Raw genomic sequence first — 25,336 nt, 5'->3', positions numbered from 1 at the left:
CTTCCCATTTTTTAAATCACTAGGGTTTTAATTGCAGACTTTTTAGAGGTGTATGTGTCTGTATACATTTTATGCTCATTAAAAATGTATCTTAGCAATATTATTGATACTTTATATTCAAAATACTTAGTAATTAGTACTTAACATACTGACCACTGAATAGATCCCAGCTTTGACACTGGAGCAGAATTGTGTCAGCCTGTAACGTGCCTGGCATTACTGCTTTAGTTGCTGGATCGTGAGTGGGTCTGGGGCAAGGGACCAGCATGGTGGGATGTAACAGGGAAGCAAGGTGAGGAGTGTGACTGTTCACCAACTGGCTCAGCAATGTTTTAATAAAGATGGTTGTTAAAGTACATACAGGCTGAATATTGAATTATTTCTTGGTAGTTCAGTGATGAATGAAATAAATTTTTAGTAATTACTTTTCCAAATTAGTATGAATTGTATTTCAGTAGGACAGAGGAGCTTGTAGTTTGCTGACCTTGATGTTCTTTTGAAGATAATGAAAACTTTTTAATCTGCCTTTTTAAAAAAGTTGAAATTCTGGAATTCCTGACAGTCCTGTGGTTAGTACTGTGCACTTCCTCTGCAGGGGACACAGGTTCGATCCCTGGTTGGGAAACTAAGATCCTGCATGTTGTGTGGCATGACCAAAAAATAAGAATAAATTTTTTTTTAATGTTAAAATTTTTTAAATTTCAGGAATTTGATTCAGGAATTCAATTTTTCCTGAATTAATTCAGTGTTTTCATTCAGGAAAAGATTAATGAAGCAAACATTTTTATATTCAGAATGTTGCTTCTCCACAGAATGAGGGGAATGAGGAAACATTTAAGAGCCTATGATTTTTCTGGTATAGTGACTAGATGTTCCATGAAATACTTGCTGTGTAAATTTTGATTTTCATATCGAGTTTGCATAAAGCAAGAATAGAATCAGTTTTCCTTTGGTGAGAATCTGATCTCAGGAAGGAAATTATGTCACTGAGGCAGATCTATCATTTGGGTAGATTTTATGATAATTTTCTCTCAATAAGGATAGCAAGGGTGCTTATAGAAAATCAGAGGCTGTATCTCACTGACCATCTAAAACCTTTGCAGCTGTGATTAGAGCTAGGGAGATTATCCTGGATCTGGGTGGGCCCGATATACTTGCAACCATCCTTATTGGAAACTGGAGGAGTCAGCCTACAGAGAAAGTAACAAGACCACAGGAGCAGAGGTTAGAATGATGTACTTTGAAGATGGAGGGAAGGGGCCACAAGCCAAGGAATGCAGGTGGCCATTAGAAGCTGAATAAGGCAAGGAAATGGATTCTTTCATCAGGCTTCAGAAAGAACCAGCTTTGCCCATGACACCTTGACATTTGCCCAGTGAAACTGATTTTGGACTTCTGACTTCCAAACTGTAAAGTAATAAATTTGTACTATTTTAAGCCACTAAATTTGTAGTAATTTGTTACACTTGTACTAGGAAACTCATGCATCTAATAAGAAGGAAAAAAGCTGCAATGTCAAAACACTTTAGATGCAATGAAATGCAGTGGATTTTTACTTGCCTTTTGTTTCGAGTGTTCTCATACTTGAACCACTAAAGAATAAAAACTGTAGAATGGCAGAGAAAAAATATTCAGACTTGTAATTTGTTCTGGTAGTAAAGTATTAAGTTTTGAATTCTTTTCCTCTTTAAATACCATGCACGTGCATGCCTGCGGTCGCTTGGTCGTGTCTGCCTCTTTGGGACCTCATGGACCATAGCCCACCAGCCTCCTCTGTCCATGAGATTTCCCAGGCAAGAATACTGGAGTGGGTTGCCATTTCCTTCTCCAGGGGACCTTCCCAACCCAGATATTGAACCTGCATCTCTTAAGTCTCCTGCATTGGCAGGTGGATTCTTTACCACTGAGCTGCCAGGGAGACCCTTAAATATCATGCAGTTGTTGATAGCTGTGATGAGATAAATGCCGTGATACAGAAATGTTTGATGATTATTTACTGGGCTTATTTTTTTTTTCTTCAAAACACAGCAATGGAATCCATGAGGCAGTCACTATCCTAAGCCTTAAGGATCTGATAGAGCGGAGAGCCAAGTAGGCCCAGGTTTTTGACTTACAGAGTGTGCACTTAGTTGCAGTTCCACGTGGAAAGCACTGTCACAGAGGTCCAGTATACTGCAGTACAACATTAAGCGGACATTAAGTGGGCATCGACTTGTAGAATTACAGAATGTTTTCTAGAGGAAGAGCTGAGAGCTGAAGGGTAAGTAAGAGTTGGTCAGGTGAAGCGGGTAGAAGGGGACCTCGAAGGTTCCAGGTAGAAGGAAGAGCCTGTGTGAACAGTCGGAAGTGAACAAGCATGACTTGAGAACTCTCTGTGCTAAGAGTGGGTGTATGTGGAATAGAGATTTTCAGCCTTTCCACTCATGGCTACTTTAGTGCTGAAGTTTTTAGTGACATTCTTGAAGGAGTTAAACGTAGAACATTTGTATTTTAAAACAGCAAGTTCCAGGAAAAATATATTAACGTGATCCTCTTCAGAAGTCTTTATAAGGCAACTTAATACTCTGCCGTAGTCAGCCTCTTTGCTGGCCTTTTGACACAAAGCTCTAGCATGCAGCCTTACCTGATGTTGCGCTGTGGCTGCTTTGCTTTTCTGGTGGCAAGTTATACTTCTTTACCAGCTCAGCATTCTGTGTCACTTCACCATAACATTAGGCATTTCTAGTTGTAGCAGAGCTTTTAATACATTTTATTGATCAAAGTTTGGCAAACCCAGGTGAGGACTTGCAGTAGGTTAAGGTGTACCTTTAGGAAATGATTGTGAAAAGGAGGGGTACTGAGGTGTGAGGGGTAGACGTTTCCCCAGTGGCTCAGTGGTAAGGAATCTGCCTGCCGGTGCAGGAGACACGGGTTCGATCCCTGGTTGGGGCAGGAAATGGCAACCCCCTCCAGTATTCTTACCTGGGAAATCCCATGGACAGAGGAGCCTGGCGCGCTGCAGACCATGGGGTCACAGAGTCAGACACAACTTGGCAGCTGAGCACAAGCACACACGCAAGCAGGGCAGGGGTCAGATCATGAAAAGTCTCTGCGTTGGTTTTATCTTTGCTGCTGTAACAAATTACCACAAACTGGTGGCTTAAAACAACATGAATTCAGAATTCCTCTTCTGTGGGTTGGAAATCTAACCTGGCTAAAATCCAGGTGCCATTAGGGCTGCATTCACTTCCAGAGGCTCTAGGAGAGAATCCATTTCTTCACCTTTCCCAGCTTCCAGAGGCTGTGCACATTCCTTGGCTCTTGGCCACTCTTTCCATCTTCAGAGCCAGCAACACTGCCTCTCTCAGAGGAGTCTTCTGTGGTCATGTCTCCTTCTGACTCCCTTCTGCCTCCCTCTTCCACTTTTAAGGAGGCTCATGATTATGTGGAGCTTACCTGGATTATATATTCCCTCTTCGAAGATCCAGTGACTAACAGCCCTAATGCTCTCTGTAATGCTACCACCCCTGTGCCATGTAACCTAGCATTCTCACTGGTTCTAGGGATTAGGACACGGACATGGGGTAAGGGAGGGATTATCTTGTCTCCCACTATTTTACAGGCCATATTAGAGAATTTGAATTTATTCTTGATGGCAAGAGAAACCATTAGAAAGCTTTAAACAAGGAACTAACAATCTGCTATTCTTCTTAAAGTTTTTTTCTTTTCTTTTCTATTTTAGTACCTTGTTTTTCCTTAGAAATTTTAGAATTTTCTTGTTGGTATCTACTAAAAAAAAAAAAAAAAAAAAGGCCTTCATGTGTTTTTGTTGGGATTGTATTGAATCTAAAGATCAAAATTAAGATAACTTACATCTTCATGTCAAGCCTTCCTGTCCACAAAGACTGTATATCATTCCATTTATGTAAGTCCTTGATTTCTTTTGTCAGTGTTTTGTAGTTTTCTACATATAGATTCTTCACATGTTTCATTAGATTTGTATTTTCAGTACTGCTTTTTGTGTGAACTGTTGTAAATAGTATTTTGGCTTTAGAATCTGAATCCTAAATTTTTAAAAATAGTAATTGCTATTCTGGTTGCTATTACTACATAATAAATCACAACAGAACATAGAGGTTAAACAACCATTATTCTCACAGCTTGTGTTGAGCTAAGAATTTGAACAGGGCACGGCAGAGATGCTTTAGGATGCCTAGGGCCAGAGCTGGGAAGATGCAAAGGTTATTTTGATGGCTGGGATTAGGATGACCTTGAAGGCTCATCTATTCACACATCTGGCACTTAGACTAGAATATATCAGACTTGTACTTAAAACCAGAGTGCCTAGCAGTGACCGCTCTCTGTGACTGGGCATCCTCAGAGCATGGCAGCTGTGGAGTAAATGGGCTTCTTATGGAGTTGCTTAGGGATCCACATGCAGATAATCCCATCAAACAATACAGGTGCTCAGTTGTCTATGGCTGAGTCTGGGAATTCACACAGCTTGGCTTCTGCCATTCTTTATTGGTGGAAGCTGTTACAATTGGAAGCCTGCTCAAATTCAGGAGGAATAGACAGATTCTACCCTTTAATCAACAGAGTGTCAAAGAGTGTGGTGACCATGTTTTAAAACTGCCACGGTTGCTGAGGCAATTATTGGAAATATAAGTAAATGAAAATGCTAATACTAGTAAAATTCCCATAATTTACAGTGTCTTTTTTTTTTTTTTTAAGTGAATGGTTAAACATTTGTGATCTTTGCCAGGCTTAATTTGTAGTTTATACAGAAGAAATATAACTTTAATATTCATCCCCCGTGGGCTTCCCTGTTGGCTGCAGTGTAGGAAACTGAAGTTCGATCCCTGGGTCGGGATGATCCCCTGGAGTAGGAAATGATAGTCCCCTCCAGTATTCTTGCCTGGAAAGTCCCATGGACAGAGGAGCCTGGCGGGCTACAGTCCATGGGGTCTCTTTTAGACAGGACTGATCATTCACTATTAATATACCCCAAGAAAAAGTTAAGAATTATCTAATACATTTTAAAGTTGATGAAAATGCACAACTTGTTAGGTCACAGTAAGACAAAATTTTTAAAATTATTTTCTTGTCCTAGCATTTTCTTTCAATTTAAACTGATCTTTATTTTTTTTTTAGTGCAAGTTTTAAAAAATTGATCTTAAACATTCAAAAAATTATTTTACTTTGAAAGGAGTTAATTATTTTGGTTTAATTATACTGGAATCTTTGGGGAGGGTACTCTTGGATGATTTAGATTTTGATAAGGAGTGGTATCCAAAATCATTGCAGATGGTGATTGCAGCCATGAAATTAAAAGACACTTACTCCTTGGAAGAAAAGTTATGACCAACCTAGATAGCATATTCAAAAGCAGAGACATTACTTTGCCGACTAAGATCCGTCTAGTCAAGGCTATGGTTTTTCCTGTGGTCATGTACGGATGTGAGAGTTGGACTGTGAAGAAGGCTGAGCACCAAAGAATTGATGCTTTTGAACTGTGGTGTTGGAGAAGACTCTTGAGAGTCCCTTGGACTGCAAGGAGATCCAACCAGTCCATTTTGAAGGAGATCAGCCCTGGGATTTCTAGGAGGGAATGATGCTAAAGCTGAAACTCCAGTACTTTGGCCACCTCGTGCAAAGAGTTGACTCACTGGAAAACACTCTGATGCTGGGAGGAATTGGGGGCAGGAGAAGAAGGGGACGACCAAAGACAAGATGGCTGGATGGCATCACTGACTCGATGGACGCGAATCTGAGTGAACTCTGGGAGTTGGTGATGGACAGGGAGGCCTGGCGTGCTGCGATTCATGGGGTCGCAAAGAGTCGGACGCGACTGAGCGACTGAACTGAGCTGAGCTGAAGGAATGGTGTGCACTGACATATAATTAGCTGTTCTTACCTTTGCACCCTCTCTCCGAATTAAGTACCTTCCTTTTCCTTGATGGATGGAAAAGTAAATAGACTTTTTTGGGTGGGTAATTTACTTCTGATAAATTTTTACCAGTTCCAACATTCCTGTTATTTTTAGAAGAATGGCATTTGAGTAGCTTGGACAAGATAATGGCTATTGTCCCGTTTTCATAGATTTAGCATAGATAAGCCAAATCAAATCACAGAGTGAGTAGATATTTAAACAGATTTATCTGATCTCTTGATTAATAAATTTGTGCATTGTTGGGTTTTCTCGGGCTATAATGAAGAGTGGCAAAAGCACTTTTTAAGATCTACTTTAGTAAGAGGAGAAGACCATTTTATACTTTTTTTTTTAAGGCATGTTAATGAAAGATTTGTATTAAGGCTTGTTTCCTTTTAAGTAAATAAATTCTTTTAAGTGAACTATGATTATGTGAAATATCCTATAAGAAAAGTAAATTATATACCTAGTTAAATAGTGTTACCTGAGTTTTGGTTCATTGTATATTTGGAATTATGGAAGTGTGGACATTATTTTTTGTTTACAGCTTGATTATGTGAGTTATCTTTGGAGAATGTATTTAAATGACTAAATGCTAAAGATTATTTAGTAGGAATTGAAAATAGAATAAGGAAATTTTCATGTATCTTTTATGAATACATATTTTCTATTTTATACATTATTATGGCAAGGAATACAGTGACACCTTCTGTGTCAGTGAACTTGAAGCAGCTTGAAATTTGTATACGTATGTGTGTGTGTGTGTATATGTGTGTGTGTGTGTGTGTGTGTGTATATATATATATATATATATATATTTGATTATCCTTTCATTTGGACTTCCCTGGTGGCTCAGACAATAAAAAATCCACCTGCAATGTGGAAGACCTGGGTTTTTACCCTGGGTTTGAAAGATCCCCTGGAGAAAGGAATGGCTACCCACTCCAGTATTCTTGCCTGGAGAATTCCATGGAAAGAGGAGCCTGCCAGTGTCTGGTCCATGGGGTGGCAAAGAGTCAGACATGACCAAGCGACTTTTACTTTCACTTTTCATTTCAGGGGCTTCCCTGGTGGCTCAGAGGTTAAAGCGTCTGCTTGCAATGTGGGGGACCTGGTTCGATCCCTGGGTCGGGAAGATCCCCTGGAGAAGGAAATGGCAACCCACTCCAGTATTCTTGCCTGGAGAATCCCATGGAGGGAGAAGCCTGGTAGGCTACAGTCCATGGGGTCCCAAAGAGTCGGACACGACTGAGCTACTTCACTTCACTTCACAGATACCTATTTCATTCCAAAAGACAAGCAAATTAGATTCTAGGATAATTCAAGTTTGCCCTTGGAATCAAAACTAGAATTCCATTGTTTGAGATAATTGACCTTCTGGGCTGAAGAAGGCTAGTAGGATTTTAGTGTAGCGAGGGCCAGCAGATCATTGTTTAAAAGCATGGACTTGAGCCACATTATCTAAATCAAATCCCAGCCCTATTATTTTCTAAGTATGTGACTTTATTAACTTAAATTTTGTTTCATTTATCTTATTATAAAGTAGTTATAATGATACTCTTTCAGGTGGTTATGAGGAGGAATAAAGGAGTGAATATATGTAAAACATTAGAACAGTGAGTGGCACAAAGTGTAATGTTTAGACTGTTAATAAAATTAATATTAAGTTATGGTGAAGTGAAGTGAAGTTGCTCAGTTGTATCCGATTCTTTGCGACCCCATAGACTGCAGCCTGCCAGGCTCCTCTGTCCATGGGATTTTCCAGGCAATAGTACTGGAGTGGATTGCCATTTCCTTCTCCAGGGGATCTTCCCAACCCAGGGCTCAAACCCGGGTCTCCAGCATTGTAGACAGACGCTTTACCGTCTGAGCCACCAGGGAAGTCTAAGTTATGGTAACTTTAATGATACTGATAAAATAAATACATTCTATGGTGACCAAAGATGAATATGTAAAAATGAAAGTGTTAAAAATACTAGAGGAAAACATGGGTAGTTTTATAATATTGGAGTGGGGGAGGCTCTGTGAAGCATGAATTAAAATTTTATCAAGCATGAAAGATTTTACTACATGATAATTGAGAAACTATAGCAAGAGACAGCATGGACAAAGTTAAGTAATCTGAAGGAAATACAGGCAGCACATAATAATAACATGGTTAAATTGCTTAATGTATGTGAACATTTATAAATTATTAAGGGACACACAATCCTTTGGGGAGAGGGTAGATAACAAAGATACCCAAGTGGCTAAGAAACATTTGTAAGGATTCTCAGCAGCACTCAAAAGTTTAGTACTGCAAGCTAAAATGTTTCTCTCCTATTAGATTGGCAGACATTAAAATGGTACTCAGTGTTGGGAAGATGAGGCATTCTGAAGCATCACTGATGAGAGGAACAAATTGATAGACATTTTTGGAGATATTTGGCAATAATGGTCAATTTTCAGTTCAGTTCAGTTGCTCAGTCGTGTCTGACTCTTTGCGACCCCATGAATCCCAGCACGCCAGGCCTCCCTGTCCGTCACCAACTCCCAGAGTTCACTCAAACTCATGTCCATCGAGTCGGTGATCCCATCCAGCCATCTCATCCTCGGTCGTCCCCTTCTCCTCCTACCCCTAATCCCTCCCAGCATCAGGGTCTTTTCCAATGAGTAAACCCTTCCCGGGAGGTGGCCAAAGTACTGGAGTTTCAGCTTTAGCATCAGTCCTTCCAATGAACGCCCAGGACTGATCTCCTTCAGAATGGACTGGTTGGATCTCCTTGCAGTCCAAGGGACTCTCAGGAGTCTTCTCCAACACCATAGTTCAAAAGCATCAATTCTTCGGCGCTCAGCCTTCTTCACAGTCCAGCTCTCACATCCATACATGACCACTCCTTTGTTGGCAGAGTAATGTCTATGCTCTTTTAATATGCTATCTAAGTTGGTCATAACTTTCCTTCCAATTTTAATTGCCCCTAAACCCTTTGAACCTCCAGTTTCAATTCTAGGAACTTATCCTGCAGATTCATCACAGGTAGACCTCATAAATTAGTTCACTCCCTGGAATAAATATTCATCATGGGGATTTGGTAAATAATGTTATGTTTCTACAATGAAATATTGTTAGATTCTTTTAGAATAATAAAGATTTATATATGCTAACACAGAGGGATATCCTTGCTGAACTGTAGTATGGTCTTTGTGGTTAAGTATATATATGTGTGTGTGTATATATTACATATATTGTACATATAGGTATCCAAATAATACATAAGAAACCATTAACTAAACTACATCTGGGAAGTAGGATTTCAGCCACCAGGGAGAGAAGGGCACTTGTACTTTTCACTTGATGTCCTTCATTGTTTGAATTTTTTAAATAGTAGATATATTGTTAGTTTTATAATTTAAAAAAGGGGCAGGCAGTAAGAAAGGTTTGAACTTCATCTTTGGTAGGTATATTGTTATCTGTTACTACATGACAAAATAGCCTAAAACTTGCCAGTTTAAAACAGCCAGTACTAATCTCATGGTTTCTGTGGGACCTGAAGCAGTCTAGCTGGGAGATTCTGGATTAGGGTCTCCAGCGTGAGATTGTAGTCAGGCTGTCAACTGGGGGTCTGGTTATCTTTAAGACTCTATTACGTGGTGTGAAGAGTCTGCTTCCAGACTCACTCTTGAGGTTGTGAGCAGACCTCAGTTTCTCTCTGGCTGTTGGTCATGAGAATGCGATTCCTCACTGTATGGATTATTCTGGAGAGCTCTTCACAACTTGGCAACTTTGATCTTCCGCACTGAGAGATCTGAGTGCCCGTGCCTGAGGCAGGACAAGTCTCAGGAGTGATAGCATTGCCTCTGCTGTGTGCTGCTGGTCACACAGTCCAATCCGGGTTTATCGTGGGAGGGTATGAGTACCAGAGCAAGGAGGTAACTGGGCACCGTCTTGGAGGCTGACTACCACGGCAGGTCTGTTAGAGTACAATCTCTTGTAACAGTTGGGGATTATGAAGAAGTAAATTAAGGCAACATTTAGATGGGAACTATGCTTAAAAATTAGTTGCCTTCTTACTAATTCCTGTCAATACTTGCTTTTCTTTTTCAGGTCCAGCACAGAATCAAATGCAGGTTCCATCTGAGTATGGATTGCCTCCTCAAAACTATATTGTTCCCTCAGGACATTACTCTCAAGGACCTGGGAAAATGACCTCATTGCCATTGGATAGCCAGAGTGGTGATTACTACTCTGGTCTCTATACGGTACCAACCCAGAACGTGGCGACTCCTAACACAGCCAGCCAGCAAGCAGGAGCACAGCAGATGTATGGCAGGGCTCCTCCCGCCCCTCATGCTGTGGGATCTACTCCGGGATCTTTCCAAGGTGCCTCGTCCTCCACATCGCATTTGCAAACGAGTGCCTCCCAGCCGTACTCCTCTTTTGTGAATCATTACAACAGTCCAGCCCCGCACTCTGCCAGTTCGTCTGTTGCTTCTCAGGGATTTCCCTCTGCTTGTGGTCACTATGCTTTGTCAACTGTTTCTAATGCTGCGTATCCTAGTATTCCATACCCCTCTCTACCTGCTGGTGATCCATACGGGCCACAGATGTTTACCTCACAGAACGCTCCAGCTGTCAGGCCGATTAGAGATAACTCATTTTCTGGTCAAAACACCGCTGTCAGCCATCCGTCCCCGCTTCCACCTCCACCATCACGACAGTACCACCAGCAGCAGAGTCTTTCAGGATACAGTACTTTCTCGTGGTCAGCCCCAGGCCTTCCATCAACCCAAGACAATCTGATTCGAAACCACACCTCCCTGGCTACAGCCAGCAACCCAACAAATACCGGTAGGTTGAATGAAAAGTCCACCAAAGCATGGTTGAAAGTCAGTGCATTTCCATTCCGTTTTTATTGCATGAAGGTTAAAGATGATATTGCCCATTAGAAAAATCGGAAATTAGCTTACTTTTGCTATTTATTTGCTTTTATTTACTATAAAATTTTGTAGCATCTCCTTGAATGCTTCCCCTTCATCTGTTCACAGTTAGCCTCCTGACCGTCTGCCTTCTATAGCATGGTTCCTTGACACGATTAGGATCTCCGTTGGTGTTTACTAATACGTTTTCTTGCCTCTGCAGTAGTTGTCTTTAATGTGAGTTAGGAATAGGGCACAGTGGAAGGGTCCATTTGAGGATATGTTTTGTTAGCTGCTACTTTCTTTTTTATATTAGTTCAACTTTGGGACAGTTATTCTTCCAGTCATAGCCCCATTCTCTGTAGAAAAAAATTATAGCCTGAAATACCAAACTGGTTAGGTAAACTCTTATTTGCAGCTTTCACAGAAGATATATTTCCTATACATTAAAGCTGATGTTTTCTCAGCCCCAGATAGATAAGTTAGAATGAAGGACAGTGAAGATGGAGAAAGATATATGAAGAATACCCTTGTAATTAGTTTTTCACCTTCCTAGACCAAAATATGATTAAATTTATTTGTTTATAAGTTATATACACAAGGTGTATATATAGTTTATTTAGTGTGGGGTTTGCATAAAATACACTCACTTTAATTCATCTTGTCACTTTGACCTTAACAAAATCTGCTCTTGAACGGAATGAAACAGTATGTAAAGAATGAGTACTGGAAATCTGGGATAGTTTTCTGAATGATGTCTCTACATGGTCTGTCAGAGTCTAGATAGCCACATGTCAAGAATGTTGTAGAAAAGTATCCTTCCCTGGACAGTTAGCTTATTTAAAGTTAGACCTTCAGAATATTAGATCTGAACTGTACGTTTGAGATCATCTGTTCTTTCAGTGCGATGTTACTTAGAAACGCCTTGGGTTGCAAGCAGCTAATAGTGGTTTAAACAGAAAAGGTGTGTGTTTTTTCTGGAGTCAAGAAGTCTAGGCAGATGGAGATTCAGATGTCCTCATTGTCTTCTCTGACATCCTTAGTATGTTGGTTTATAGAAACAAGACAACTTACGTACCTGTCAAAATTAAAAGCAGAAAGAAGGGAGAGGATAGACTGGGTTCGTGGCACTGGCAGACGTCATCTCGTGTGTCATTTGCCGTTGCTGTTTAAAAGGCCATGTCTAATATGAGGGAAGGCCAGAAAATGAATAGTTGGCTTTGGAGCCTCCATGGTAGAGAAAGGCATGAAAAAGGGGGTTAGCATTGACTGGGTCTTAGGTAAGTCAACTTGAAGCGTCCGTCACAGTTCCCAAATCTGGCTCTGCACCAGAATCCCTTGCATAGAATCCCTCAAACCCAACTGACTGAGCTAGAATAGAATAATCTCCAGGGTAGTCTTGGGAATCTGAATTTCTGCCTGGATCTTGAGTGATGTCTGGTAACAGATCCAGATTCTAGTGCTGTCCCTTCGCTTTACAGACTCGGAAAGCCTGTGGTCCTGAGCGCTGGAAGCAGAGTGTGTCCTGAAGCTTGGTTTCTTCTGACTCTCTGTCTACCCATCTTGGAACCAGGGCTTTCTGTCCTGTAGAAATCCTGTTTCCTTTTCCTTTCAGCAGTCCTTTTACAGATCAGCTTATCTAAGGTCCCTCTGACCTAAGGATTTTATGACTTTTGTGACCAAGAAAAAGAAGAAAGTCAGGTAATTCGTATCTTATTTCTGAGATAGTAATAGGATCGGATAGGATGAGTTTATATTAAGATGTAGGATTGAAAAATGTGGGGCCACTTGGCTTATGAGTAGAATACCTATTGGCAAGGGCCTACTATTCAAAAAAATATTGAATAAAGAGTAAGGATAATTACAAAATTACCTTCTATTTGAATGACTAGTAATTAGTCCATTAGGCAAAGAGAAGGGAGTGTATTTCCATTGTTTTAATTGTAATACTATATTATGAAAGCCATAATATATATAATTTTAGAAGTTAATGTGTAAAGAAGTGGGCTTTTCCCCCTTTAGATTGGTAAATGACTTTTTCATTGTAGTTCAGAAGTTGACAAATTAGATATATCTCAGGTTAATATGGCCTATTGCTTGTCATCATTTCAAAAGAAATAAAGAGATTACTTTTAAAATTCAGTATTACAGAAGTTCCTAAATGTCCTCAGTTGATGTTTCTCTATTTTTTCCAGTGCCCCACACTACATCGTAGTAATAGTTCATAACGTTTTCTGACAGATGTTACTGTTTTTCTCTTGGAAAATTTAAAACATCCCTTGGAACCGTGAGTCTGTTGCAAGGGCAACTTGAGTACCTAAGTACAAGGTTTGGGAACCATAGGTATATTGATTGTAACTTTCTAGAAAGACAAGCAGTTTAATTGCTTTGGACACTTAAATTTATATTGTCAAAGTAGGAATCTTACATGTTAAGCATGGTTTTGTATGAAGACTAATCTTTGAGTAATTGATAAGAATGATTGCATATTATTACTTGATTATATTAGTTTCATTTTCAGGTAATATAGTTAAACTTCAGCAATTCATGAAGGGTTGAGATCCAAAAGCATAACCTGAGCTAAGTGAAGTCGCTCAGTTGTGTCCGACTCTTTGCGACCCCATGGACTGTAGCCTACCAGGCTCCTCTGTCCGTGGGATTTTGTCCAGGCAAGAGTACTGAAGTGGACTGCCATTTCCTTCTCCAAGGGATCTTCCCAACCCAGGAACTGAACCTGGGTCTCCCGCATTGTAGGCAGATGCTTTACCATCTGTACCACCTGAGTTAAGTGATTATCAAAAATACAGTGATTGATACATGCTGTTACTTTTAGGCAATTGAGTTCATATTCAGAAATGTGGAATAAAAGAGACATTTAAACATTATCTCATTTGCCTTTTTAGAAAAGCACATTAATTTAGCACTAGAATTTCAGATTATTTTTGTTAAAAACATAGTGATGTATGTTTTGAGTGCTGTGTTTAGTTAATTTAGGGTGAAATTTTGGCTAGTGTTTAAAAGGTATCATTAGGCCATTAAATTTTTTTTACCTGTCACTATAGGTAAATTTCTCAAGGTTCAGAAGCTCTTTCCTAGTTTGAGGTGAAGTTGGTTGAGTAATACAAGTTCAACAAGGATTATATCTTGCTGGCATATTGTAAAATAGTACTATCTGATTAATGCTATTTTACCAAGTACAGTTTTATTTTTTTAAAAAAGAAACTTTAAAAAATCTACTGATAGCATGCTTGGGGCTGGTGCATGGTGATGACCCAGAGAGATGTTATGGGGAGGAAGGTGGGAGGGGGGTTCATGTTTGGGAACGCATGTACACCCATGGTGGATTCATGTCAATGTATGGCAAAACCAATACAGTATTGTAAAGTAAAATAAAGTAAAAATAAAAATTAAAAAATAAATAAATAAATAATTTAAAAAATCTCATAAAAATAATAATAAACATTGATAAAATCCTAGTGTAAAAACCTACAACTTACATGATAGTAAGGTGTAATCACTGATAGGTTAATATATGTCTGTCATCTTAGGGTGATGATGTGCCTGAGGAAAAGCTAAGTAGATACTAGGAGGTGACTCTCTGGATACAGAAATCAAGTTAGAAATGTTAGAAAACTACATTGGAGATGCAAATAGTACAGCTAAGAGATTATTTTCAGCTTCGGGAACTTGTGTTGAGACTGCAGAGTTGTGAGATAGTAATAATTTTGCTCCCTCGTACTCCTTCAGTTTTTCATAGGCACTCTTGAACCTTATCTTTCTCACCTTTGTACCTTCCACCTGAAGATTTTCGATACTTGCTCCTTTAAGCTCAGAAGATGAAACGTCCATCTTTACGACCACTTCCTTCAAAACTTGGTTTTATCGGTTATTCCTTTCTGGTGTCTCAGTTTCCCAGTTTCTGCTGGGCTGTGGCATTGGGAAGGTGAGAGGAAAAGACTAGGTGAAGGAAAAACATAAGCTTGGTTCTGTCTGTAATCAGCAGCCACCAGAAATTTACAAGCACAGTGGTGACACTGTCAGATTTGTGATTTAGATCTTCCTTTGTGAGAAGTGTGGTAGGTGAATTGGAAGAGGAAGAACTTGGAGACAAGACTAACTAGGAATTAACTACAACTGTCTAGTTGAAGGATGATAACATAGGTTGGGATTTGTTCAGATAGAAGACAGGTGGCAAGAGATGATTTCAAGAATTGGTTGATAGGGTTTATGAAGGAAAAGGGAATAATAGAAGTTGACTTAAAATTTTCTAGTTTGAACAGCTTGAATGGGTAATGGTATTATTAGTTGAGAATTCAATCTCCCTAGTTCCAACAGAGTTGTATGTACACTTACTGAGGAGCTGCTAAGAACTAACTAGGGAACTACCTTAATGCCAACAAATAAATAGATAAACGGTTTTTAAAAAAAAAAAATTGTGTTCTGTTGCTAAATATACCATATTTCATCTGTCACATTCTCTTTATGAAAGGGGTAGTTTTGTTGTTGGTTTTTTTTTTCCTGGCATTTTTTGGGTGGTCTTTAATATTTGTGGAACTTGTCTTCATTTATTTGACAGATATTTGAAAGCTAACTATGTGACAGGCATTTATTTTAGTGCTGGGAAATAAAATAGCAAATAAAAAGACTTGATGCCTTACCTCGAGAAGCTGTAATCTTCTAGGAAGGCAAGTGAAGTCGCTCAGTCATGTCCAACTCTTTGCGACCCAATGGACTGTAGCCTACCAGGCTCCTCCGTCCATGGGATTTTCCAGACAATAGTACTGGAGTGGATTGCCATTTCCTTCTCCAGGGGATCTTCCTGACCCAAGGATCGAACCCGGGTCTCCCGCATTGCAGGCATTTACTGTCTTGTGATAAAGTTAAAAAACAAGCAGAAATAATGTTTAGAGATACTTATCTGTGTGGTAAACTATTGAATAACAAAAGCAAGGGGATAGTGAACACAGTCAGGAGGGAGGCAAGGGAATGCCTGCTGTGAGGAGTGCACCAAGAGCGTCAGCAATATTGGAAACGCTTTCTTTTCACAGTTGGATGCTGAGTTCATGGGTATTTCTTTTCTTATGATTTTATAACTACATACACATATGTAAGGCATAGACTGAATTGTATCAATTATTTTATTAAAGCGAAAAGTCTGTTACATCTAAAGGGGCTTACGTGTAATTCCCTTTAATGGAAGAGAGCACAGCAAGTGCAAGGGACTGAAAGACTTTGAAGCTAGAGGAGAACCGTGGGGCAGGAGGAGGCTGGGATCATTCAGGGCCTGGTTGACCACATTAAGCTTTTCAGGACAAGATGTTTTGTCTGCACCCTCAAGCACTGGCAGAATATTGAAGGACTGTGAGCAGGACGATGCCGTGTATCAAGCTGGAGACTGGAGAGCGCAGAGGGCCCTGTGCACACCCGAACTACTTCTCTTCGACTTGGTGCCTGGAATTTTGTTTCTGAAAAATTACTTGTGGGGCCGTCTAGAGGCCCAGGGGGATGGAATCATTCTCCAGAGAGGATTTATATTTCCTTCTGCCAGTTTCCTCCAAGAACTACCAGCTTGTGATCACATTCATCCCAGTCTAAGGCCCTAGGTGTAGTGCGCTGTGTAGACGTTCTGAATCAAAGCTGCTGGCTTTTGTAAGGCCTGGCTTCCTGGTTTATCCTGGTCCCGAGGTTATACCCCTTCAGATACTATCCGAAAGTGAAGGTATGGGCTGCCGTAGCAGGTACCCTATCTTGGGTGTGCTGTGGGAGGCATCTTATTTTCCACACTCTGCAGGGCCACCAAGAACAGCAGATCTGGTTTGCGATAGATATCCACAGGGTTTCGAAAGCAGGTCTGAGTGTTGGGCTTATTTCTCTTCAGTTTTCAATTTCTTACAGATTTTCCCCCAGAGATTAGTTTATGTCATGTTAGGTTTTTGGTGATTTTAAGAAGATCTTTTAGAATATAGTTTTTAAAGTTATCTTCCTTAGAAGGTTTAGTCATAATTTCCTAGATCATCATTACCAGAGGCGGAAATATTTTCTATATTTTTATACAGTGTCTTTTAGTTTCTCATATGAGCAAAGGTAAAATTAGCATATTTACTGTTTTCCATACCCCTTTTCTTTCTCACTCAATTTTGAGTGATTATAACTTTCTTAATTTTTACCTTGTGCTGTTAAATATACTCATCACTCTTGTTACTTTGACATTTGGAATGATTTTATCGGTTATCTAATGCTGGTTGAAAACCAGAATTATTTATTATTTTTCACAGTTCTGTGGGTTAGTTGGCTTCCTCTGCTTGTTTTCCTGGGCTTCTGTGACTTCATTTAGCTTGACAGTTGGCTGGGCTGAAGGATCCTAGGGCTTCAGTCACATGTCTAGCATTGGTGCCCACTGTTCACGTGAGTACTTGGGTTTTTCTCCACATTGACCAGATCTGCTTCCTTACATGACGGGGTCAGGGCAGCATTTCAAGAGCAGAAAGGTATAAGCTTCATTCAGTGCCTCTCAAAACCTGAGGTCTTGAGCTTGTACACCATTACTTTTGCCACATTCTGCTGGTGAAAGCCAGTCGAAAGTTTAACCTCGATTCAGGGAGTGGGAAAATAGATTCCCGCTTCTTAATGAGAGGAACTGAAAAATATTGTTGACTGTGTCTCTCACAGTGATGTTTGTCCATACTAAAAATAATGTGGCGGTCAGTGCATTTAGGCCACAGTCCACCTTCTTTCCCCATTCCTCATATTTGTGTTGTTTGTACACTATTGGGAAATATATCACATTTTGTTCTGTTACTGTATATATTGTTAAATTTGTTTCAGTCTTAGACCTGAGTTTGTTCATGTATGTATACACACATCATGCATATAACACACATACGTACCTGTCTGTGTGTGTATACTGTGGTGTAAGTTTAAGATGTGCCGCATAATGATATACAAATTTATTGCAAAATGACTACCATAGCAGGGTTAGTCACCTCTCATAATTGCCTTTTTTGTGTATTTGGTGAGAACATTTAAGATATACTGTCATACTTTAAAGTATATTATAACAGTGTTTTTAAGTATAGTCACCATACTGTACATTAGAGCTCCAGAACCGACTCCTAACTGAGAGTTTGTACCCTTTGACCAGTATCTCCCTATTTTATTCACCTCCCTGCTTCCGGTAACCAAAACTTTCTACGAGTTTGGCTTTTTTAGGTTCCATATATAACTTGGACCATACACAGTTTTTCGGATTTAACCTCAATTAGCATGATGACCTCAGGTCCATTCACGTTGTCTCGTGGCAGCATTTCCTGCATGTTTGTGGTTGAATGGTATTCCAGTGTATGTGTGTGTATTTTCTTTATTTCCACATTTTCTGTATCCATTCATGCCCTGTATTGTGTGTACACACACACACACGTATATATGCATACACATACCTCCATGTGTATATATCTAGAGCCACCACATTTTTCAGGTCCATTCATCCGCCAGTGAACACCTGGGTTGTCATCGTAGGTTCTTCTATTATCTCTTGTTTGGCTGAAGATGATCTTGCAGGTCGGGCAGTTGGAGCTGTCACAGAGACCGGCTACGAATCACATGCACTTCTCTCCAGAAGTCCAACCTGATGTTAATCTCAGAACCTCACTTAGCTACCTGTGAGACAGGGCATCTGACTAGAGACAGCAAATGAGACGTGGCAGTTTACAGTACAAAGTGGGGTCAGAGCTAGTACTGGAAACATCTGTATAATTCACAGATCACATTACTGTTGACGCAGACCACCTCTATCATCTGAGGTACACCGCTGTACAGTGCAATAGTCCATATTAATAATAGTGATCTTTAGTAAAGATGGTTGGGGTTCATTTTGTTTAAGAAGGTTTGGAAGCTTGTGGAATGTTTTAGGAAAATTACCATTAAGGGGTATTAAAACATTTAGTGAGTTAAGTTTTTCGTTTTTTGGAAAATAATTTCTTTGGACCCATTATTTCCTAGATACAGACATAGCAGATAAATGTGATGCTGCTGAAGTTTCTACAAGAACTTCAGATAAACTGTGTTTTGTTGGTATTTTAATATATTTCAAGCTTTACTGCTGTGGGTGAAACAGTTTCCTGTCTTCAGTTGCAGATTCCTTGTCCTGTTCTGTAATGCAAAATGTTCAGCCCAAGTCCAGCCCAGTAGTATCCACTGTTGTGTCAGGAGCCTCGTCAGCTAGAATGCCTCCTGCTGCAAATCGTCCAGTGGAGCCTGTGGCCTCGGTTACACAGCCGTCAGAGCTATTACAGCAGAAAGGTATTTGACAAATCTCACTATACTAGGTATAGTACATACACACATATACGTACATGCTAATTCAAATAGCTGATTTTAAAAAGTCAAACTGAATAACCATAATTTATAGAAAATATGAAAAAACTAATTGATAGTTTCTATTCAGATGATTATATTTTAATATATTCCAGCCTCTGTTTATGATTTTATATATGTGGTAGAATTTTGTTAAATCTGTTATGCATTTTATATAATTGTAATCAGTTTGCATAATATTTTGTATTTTGCTTTTACATTTATTAAATTATATAGTTCTCCGTATATGTCTGTACAGTTTTGTAATCATGATGACTAATTCATTGTGTCAGTATAATCTACTAATCATCCCTCTATTATGGACCATTTCATTTCTCTTTTTTTAATATAGATTATTGTTGTTTCTTCTAGGATGAAACACCCAAGATTTCCTTATTTAGTGAATTTACATACCCTCTTTGATGACTTCTTTGCTTGTCTTTATAATTAATAGAAAGTAACTTTTGACCCAGTTTTTAGAATGAGAGGATGAAAATGAAATTGTAAGCCACACTCTTGCCTTGTTGACAAACAATATGGTTTATTTGTTTGCTCGTTTAATAGTTTGCATGTGTTAAGTGAAGGTGTTCTTTTAACCCTGTCTCCCCACACTGCCTTTTCTTTTGGCAGTATTCTTGACTATTTTGCGTCTGGCTAAAATTCCAAATCTGTTGATGTTTCAGGTTAATATACTGTATTTCTCATTAGATGAGAGAGAACTGTTTTGGGGATGTGTTTTAGGCACTGTATCACTATGTGATGACAACCCCTCACCTTGAGTTTGAAGAACGCTTTTTTGTTTTGAAACTTGGGGAAAGCCACATAAATCCTTCGACTTGTCTCACTGCTTTACCTGCACCTCCTAAGTGTTCCTGTGGTCAGCAGAGGCTTTTCTGTCATTTGATTGGATTGTACATTATGGATTTTCTTCTTCTTCTTTTTTTTTTTTTAAGAAAAACCAACTGCAGCACCAAAGGGCATCTGTTGATTCCCAACAAGCCAGTAGATGTATTAGGAATAGAATCTAGTTATTACAGCATTAACCTTCAAAGTGAGGGACTATCAGGAGAGTTTTGCTTATCATGAGTAGAAGAAGCTTAAGGGTAGGTAGGAGCCCTAACTAAATGAGTGCACTGGTGGCCACCTTCCAGATATTACGTATGTTGCTTCTTTTGGTCCTTTACATTGCCCCCCACTAATTTATTTTAAACCCTTTATCAGTTCTACTAGGTAGACATCCTGGTTTTAAGATAAGAAAAGTGACATTCACAGCAATTAGGTAACTTGCTCAAGATGATAAATTAGGGAATAGTAGAATGAAAAATCTTTAACTCTCACCTTCCTATCTTGTGGTGTCTCTATGAGGCTGAATTATTGTTTTTGTCTGCTGTTGAGCTCTTATCTTACTCAAGATAACGCTCCTTGAATAAGTAACAGAAAAGATAATACTGGAGACATTTGCATTGCAGCTTTTATTGTTCTGTTTTCTGAAGTAGAAGATAGGCTGCTGAGTGGTCTCTTTCAATGCCTTTGGATGGATTTGGAATGTACACACAGGTCTGTGTGAGCTCTGGCACCAAGCGTGTTGTGCACATAGTGGTTTGTGGGCCTGATAGTTCTGGTAGTGTGAGCTCTGGCACCAAGCGTGTTGTGCACATAGTGGTTTGTGGGCCTGATAGTTCTGGTAGTTCTGCAGGCTGCAGCTGTGTATGGTGTGCTCCGGGTCTGATACGATGTCTGGAATATTGTTACTTGAAAGAGATTAGTCTTTTTCTCCTGTGAATGAAAAATGTTGCCTGCTATATAACAAAGAAGGGGGCAGCCACCGAGGCGCTGTAGCTGCCCGCCAGCAGTCAGCCCTGAGGGAACTCAGGACAGCAGCAATGGGGCTGCCTGCTGCCTTGCCCTAAACCGCTGCAGCGGGGCGCCTGAGGGAGTTCGGAAAGGGAAAGAACTGGGCGTTGGCCTAGCGGCGGTGCATATCAGAGGAGTGATTTCACTGCATCTTGCCATATGTAGAAAAGTGCTACATCGATTAACTGGTTTTTTTTAATTAATGGTGATCTTTTGATGTTCCAGCTGCCTGGTCTTTGTCCCCAAAACCTCTATATATCCTGGCTCCTCCTTTACCCCTTCAGAACAGCCCCTCAGAGCTGTCTGAGATACCGGCCTCCAGGCTTAAGTCCTCAGAAAGCCCGGCAAATAAAACATAGTTCTCAACCTTTGCTGCTGCTGCTGCTGCTAAGTCGCTTCAATCGTGTCCGACTCTGTGCGACCCCATTTAGGTTGTGCTTTTTTCCCAGTGTTTCAGAGATACCCTTTCTTAGTTATTCTCTCAGCAACTTTTACTGGTTTTTAGAGTAGAGACTTCGAATTTTTGCTTGCATACCTCCTAAAATTTTTTTGAAGAAAACTAGAACTACTTGAACATTTTTAGATCGACATCTAAAACTTTTCACCAGAAGTTTAAATACTTGCAGTTACATAATTTTCAGTGTACTGCAGACATTGACTTTTAAAACAAAGATGTTGTGGTTTTCGTTGTATCCACTGGGATGAAGTCTGTCATCCTTTAAAAAAAATAGTGAAATGAGCCCTTCTTTAACAATGAGAAAGTTTACATTTTTCCTTTTTCTTCTTAATATCATATCTCCTCTCTTGAATGTAGTAAAAATATATACTTAAGCTAGAAAATTTTTAACACTCCATCATGCTTCTCTGCTACTATATATATGTATATATACATATATAATTGAAGTTTTAAAATTTGTGTTATTGTCTATAACCACAGGTGTCTAAGAATTAACACTTTTTCTTCTTGATTATTCTGTCAGTACAGTTATTTTGAGTTTCTAGTTGGTGAAAACAATAAACATTATGAATTTTGGTGCTTTTTAAATGGAAAGTACCTTTTCATTGGAAATACATCTTTCATTGAGGTTAATGGCTTTCTGTCTGCCCCACCATAGCTTTCTGTACCTGGGTTGCATATGGTTCATTATTAAAATAAGATATATTTTAGAAAAATTTCATTTATAGTTGTTTATTTTTGTACAGATAATTACTGAGAAAATTTTGGTCATGTAAGGTAGATAGGAATGGTATTGGAAGGGTTTTATTAAAGCAATATTGTTCTTTTAGGTTTTTTAACCTTCTGAGTTTATTTTCTAGGTTGTAGATAGCTGGTAGCATTATTATTTCATGTAGCAGTTTACAGTTTACAAACGCCTTTAGGTTTTATTGTCACATTTGATCATCGTGTGAAGCAGACATACCATATATTTCTTTTATAGAAGAGAGAAGTTGAGGTTTAGAGAGGTGTTTGTTTTACTGAGTTAGCAGTTATTCAAGATACTGTAAATTTCATTATACTATTGCCAATATAATATCACATACTTTTACCTCACAGGTAGTATCTCCACATAACCTAATTGGCAAAGGCAGTCCTCATTTTCAAACCAGTGAGGCACATTTTATTCTTTGTCAAATAGTCTGATTTAGTTTTTAATCCAATAAAATGTGTTCCTAAAGTTTCAGGAGGCATCATAAACACTGAGAAATAAATTTCATCTTATATCTCATAAGCCAAAATTATTAAAAGCCGTCAAGTTTAAATGTCAAAGTCATTCTTTTTTATAGTAAGTTATAAAAACTAGACAGTGAATCAATATGCTGTTTCTCATTGCCAAATTTGAAACAAAGCGTTGTAATATGTACCTAATATTAAGCTATTTGTGAAGCAAAGATTGTCTTAAAAAGCACTGTATTCCTGTGGTAAAATACATGCATAGTGTTATGCGCTCCAGTCACATCCAGCTTGCGACCCCATGCTGTAGCCTGCCAGGCTTCTCTGTCCATGGAATTCTCCAGCCAAGAATACTGGAGTAGGTTGCCCTTCCCTTCTGCAGGGGACCTGCAGGCAGATTCTTTATCTTCTGAGCCACCAGGGAAGCCCCAAATATTTGCATGCTGCTGCCGCTGCTAAGTCACTTCAGTTGTGTATGACTCTGTGTGACCCCATAGACGGCAGCCCACCAGGCTCCCCCATCCCTGGGATTCTCCAGGCAAGAACACGGGAGTGGCATAGTGTTTATCAAACTCTGTTATTTGACTTTTTTTTTAGTATTTAAATAGGAATCATGCATAAAAGTTAGAAATAATTCCATTAATTTAATCAGACATAGTAAAAATTTGTACATATACAAATATATATACAGCATGTATATATATTTTATAGTATATATATATATGCTACTAAGTACTAATAGGTTTATTGTTGTTTAGTGGCTAAGGTGTGTATGACTGTTTTGTGACACCATGGACTTGTAGCTCGCCAGTGTCCTCTGTCCCTGGGATTTCCGAGGGAAGAATACTGGAGTGGGTTGCCATTTCCTCCTCCAGGTGTTCTTCCTAACCTGCAGATAGAACCTATGTCTCCTGCATTGGTGGGCAGATTCTGTACCACTGAGCCACCTGGAAAGCCCAGCTAATAGGTTTACCTGTTAATAAATTTGTTGTTGTTGGTTTTAAAAGAAGGTAGAAGGAATTAAATATTGTATAAAATAGAAGGAGATATGAAATAGTTATTATAAATATGTTATGATAAAATGTGTTGTAAAGTACTTTATTGAATATCTCATAGACTTTGAGAGAAATCCAGTGTATCTTGAAAAAGACTGGTAGTCCTAGAAAATATTCTACATGTTTTTAAAGGAACTGGTATTACTCAAAGTGTTGCTCAGATTGGTAGAAGGTTCTTTTTCTAATGACTTGCCCTAGGGATAAGTATTGAGAATAGTTGAAAATTGTTTTCTTTTAGATATACGCAAAAACATGAAGTTCAGTAGTGATTGTAGCAAATACTTGTGTAGTATTTACTGTATTTCAGGTTCCATTCTAAGATTTAAAATATATTAATTCATTTAATCCTCCCAGCAACCATTTGAGGTAGTCATTGTCCCGTCTTACAGATGATATAAATGAAGAACAGAGAGGTTAGTAATTTGCCCCAAAACACACAGGTAGTAAGTGGTATTTCCTGGAATGAACTCAGAGACCCCATTTTATCCATAATGTCCTGCTGCTTGTCTGTTTAATATTTCTTACTGTTTTTGCTTTGTTCTCATCGAACTCTGAAAAGCAGTGGCTTCTTTGATAGTAGTGGTTGGGGCCTGCATATGTGCAGAGTCATTAAATAAATCATTATTCCCAGTACCCTCCTTTTCAATATTTCTGAATTAATAAAGCCAACCCTGTTTCTAATATGTTTAATTTTTAACTGAAGCATGTATGGCAAGGTAAAAGAAAGTCTGTAGATTTAAGGTGCCTTGATTAATCATTTAAAGAAGGAGGAAACTTTCCTATATTAAGATTTAGAATAAGTGAAGGGAATGTTTCTTTTGTAAGTTGAGAAAAAGTCTGTTCTTGACACAGGTACTTTCTTGGATAAAGTATAGGAAAGAAAGTACTGTGGAAAGTGATTCCCGTAAAAACCGTTCTTTTGTGGGAACCCTTGCAAAGTTTTCTAGTGTATGTGCTTAGAAGACTAGGTTAGGAAAGGTAACAGTCGCTCCAAAGCCTGAGCTCTTGAGTTTAAAAAAGCTAGCCTCCCCAAGGGATTTATTTTCTCTTTAGACTGGTTTTATTTATTCTCAGTGTAACTGTATCTAGGGAACAGTAAAGATGCCTTTTATTAAGCAACTCCAACTCTCTGAAGAGAATACTTTCATGACAAGTAGTTTAAAGAGAATGTCTGTTTTAAAATATTGGGCACCTGTTAATAACAGGTTCTTTATCATGTCATTCAGTCTGTGAAATAATGTTCTCCCTCTTGGTTTTCTAGATTTATACCTTGAAAGCTTGACAGAATAAAATAGGAATGTGGCCTTGCGTCCTTGTGTGATGGTGATGGTGATGGTGGTGGTTGGACGTGTGCCCCGTGTACATTTCTACAGTGTACTGTGTACAGTCTAGAGCAGGGCGTTTAATATGGATTGATTGTTTTCCTACAACTCTTACCATTCTTCTGTGGATTAAACAGAATGTTATATTCTTGTACCATTAGTATTCCTAAACTTTTAACAAACTTCAGTTAAACGAGCAAAGAAAGGTGAAAATGCATAGTAGACTGAGTCATCATTGGGAAAGAGCTTAAATACTGATACATTCATCTCTAGC

At 39.0% G+C, this 25,336-nt stretch overlaps 1 protein-coding gene across 4 annotated transcripts in view; it reads left to right on the top strand.

Annotated features, from left to right (window-relative positions):
• Positions 1-25,336, top strand: part of SEC24B (SEC24 homolog B, COPII coat complex component) — a 79,543-nt gene that overhangs the window by 6,420 nt on the left and 47,787 nt on the right. For 2 of the 4 annotated variants that reach the window (XM_069592952.1, XM_069592951.1), the window contains exons 2-3: positions 9,996-10,739; positions 18,935-19,105. In XM_069592952.1, coding sequence (XP_069449053.1) covers positions 9,996-10,739; positions 18,935-19,105 — 915 coding nt within the window. The remainder of the gene's footprint in view (positions 1-9,995; positions 10,740-18,934; positions 19,106-25,336) is intronic. The other 2 variants (XM_069592954.1, XM_069592953.1) reach the window with 1 other exon arrangement.

The sequence above is a fragment of the Ovis canadensis genome, chromosome 6 (assembly GCF_042477335.2).
Source record: "Ovis canadensis isolate MfBH-ARS-UI-01 breed Bighorn chromosome 6, ARS-UI_OviCan_v2, whole genome shotgun sequence".
Lineage (NCBI taxonomy): Eukaryota > Metazoa > Chordata > Mammalia > Artiodactyla > Bovidae > Ovis > Ovis canadensis.
This window is presented reverse-complemented; position numbering and strand designations above follow the sequence as displayed.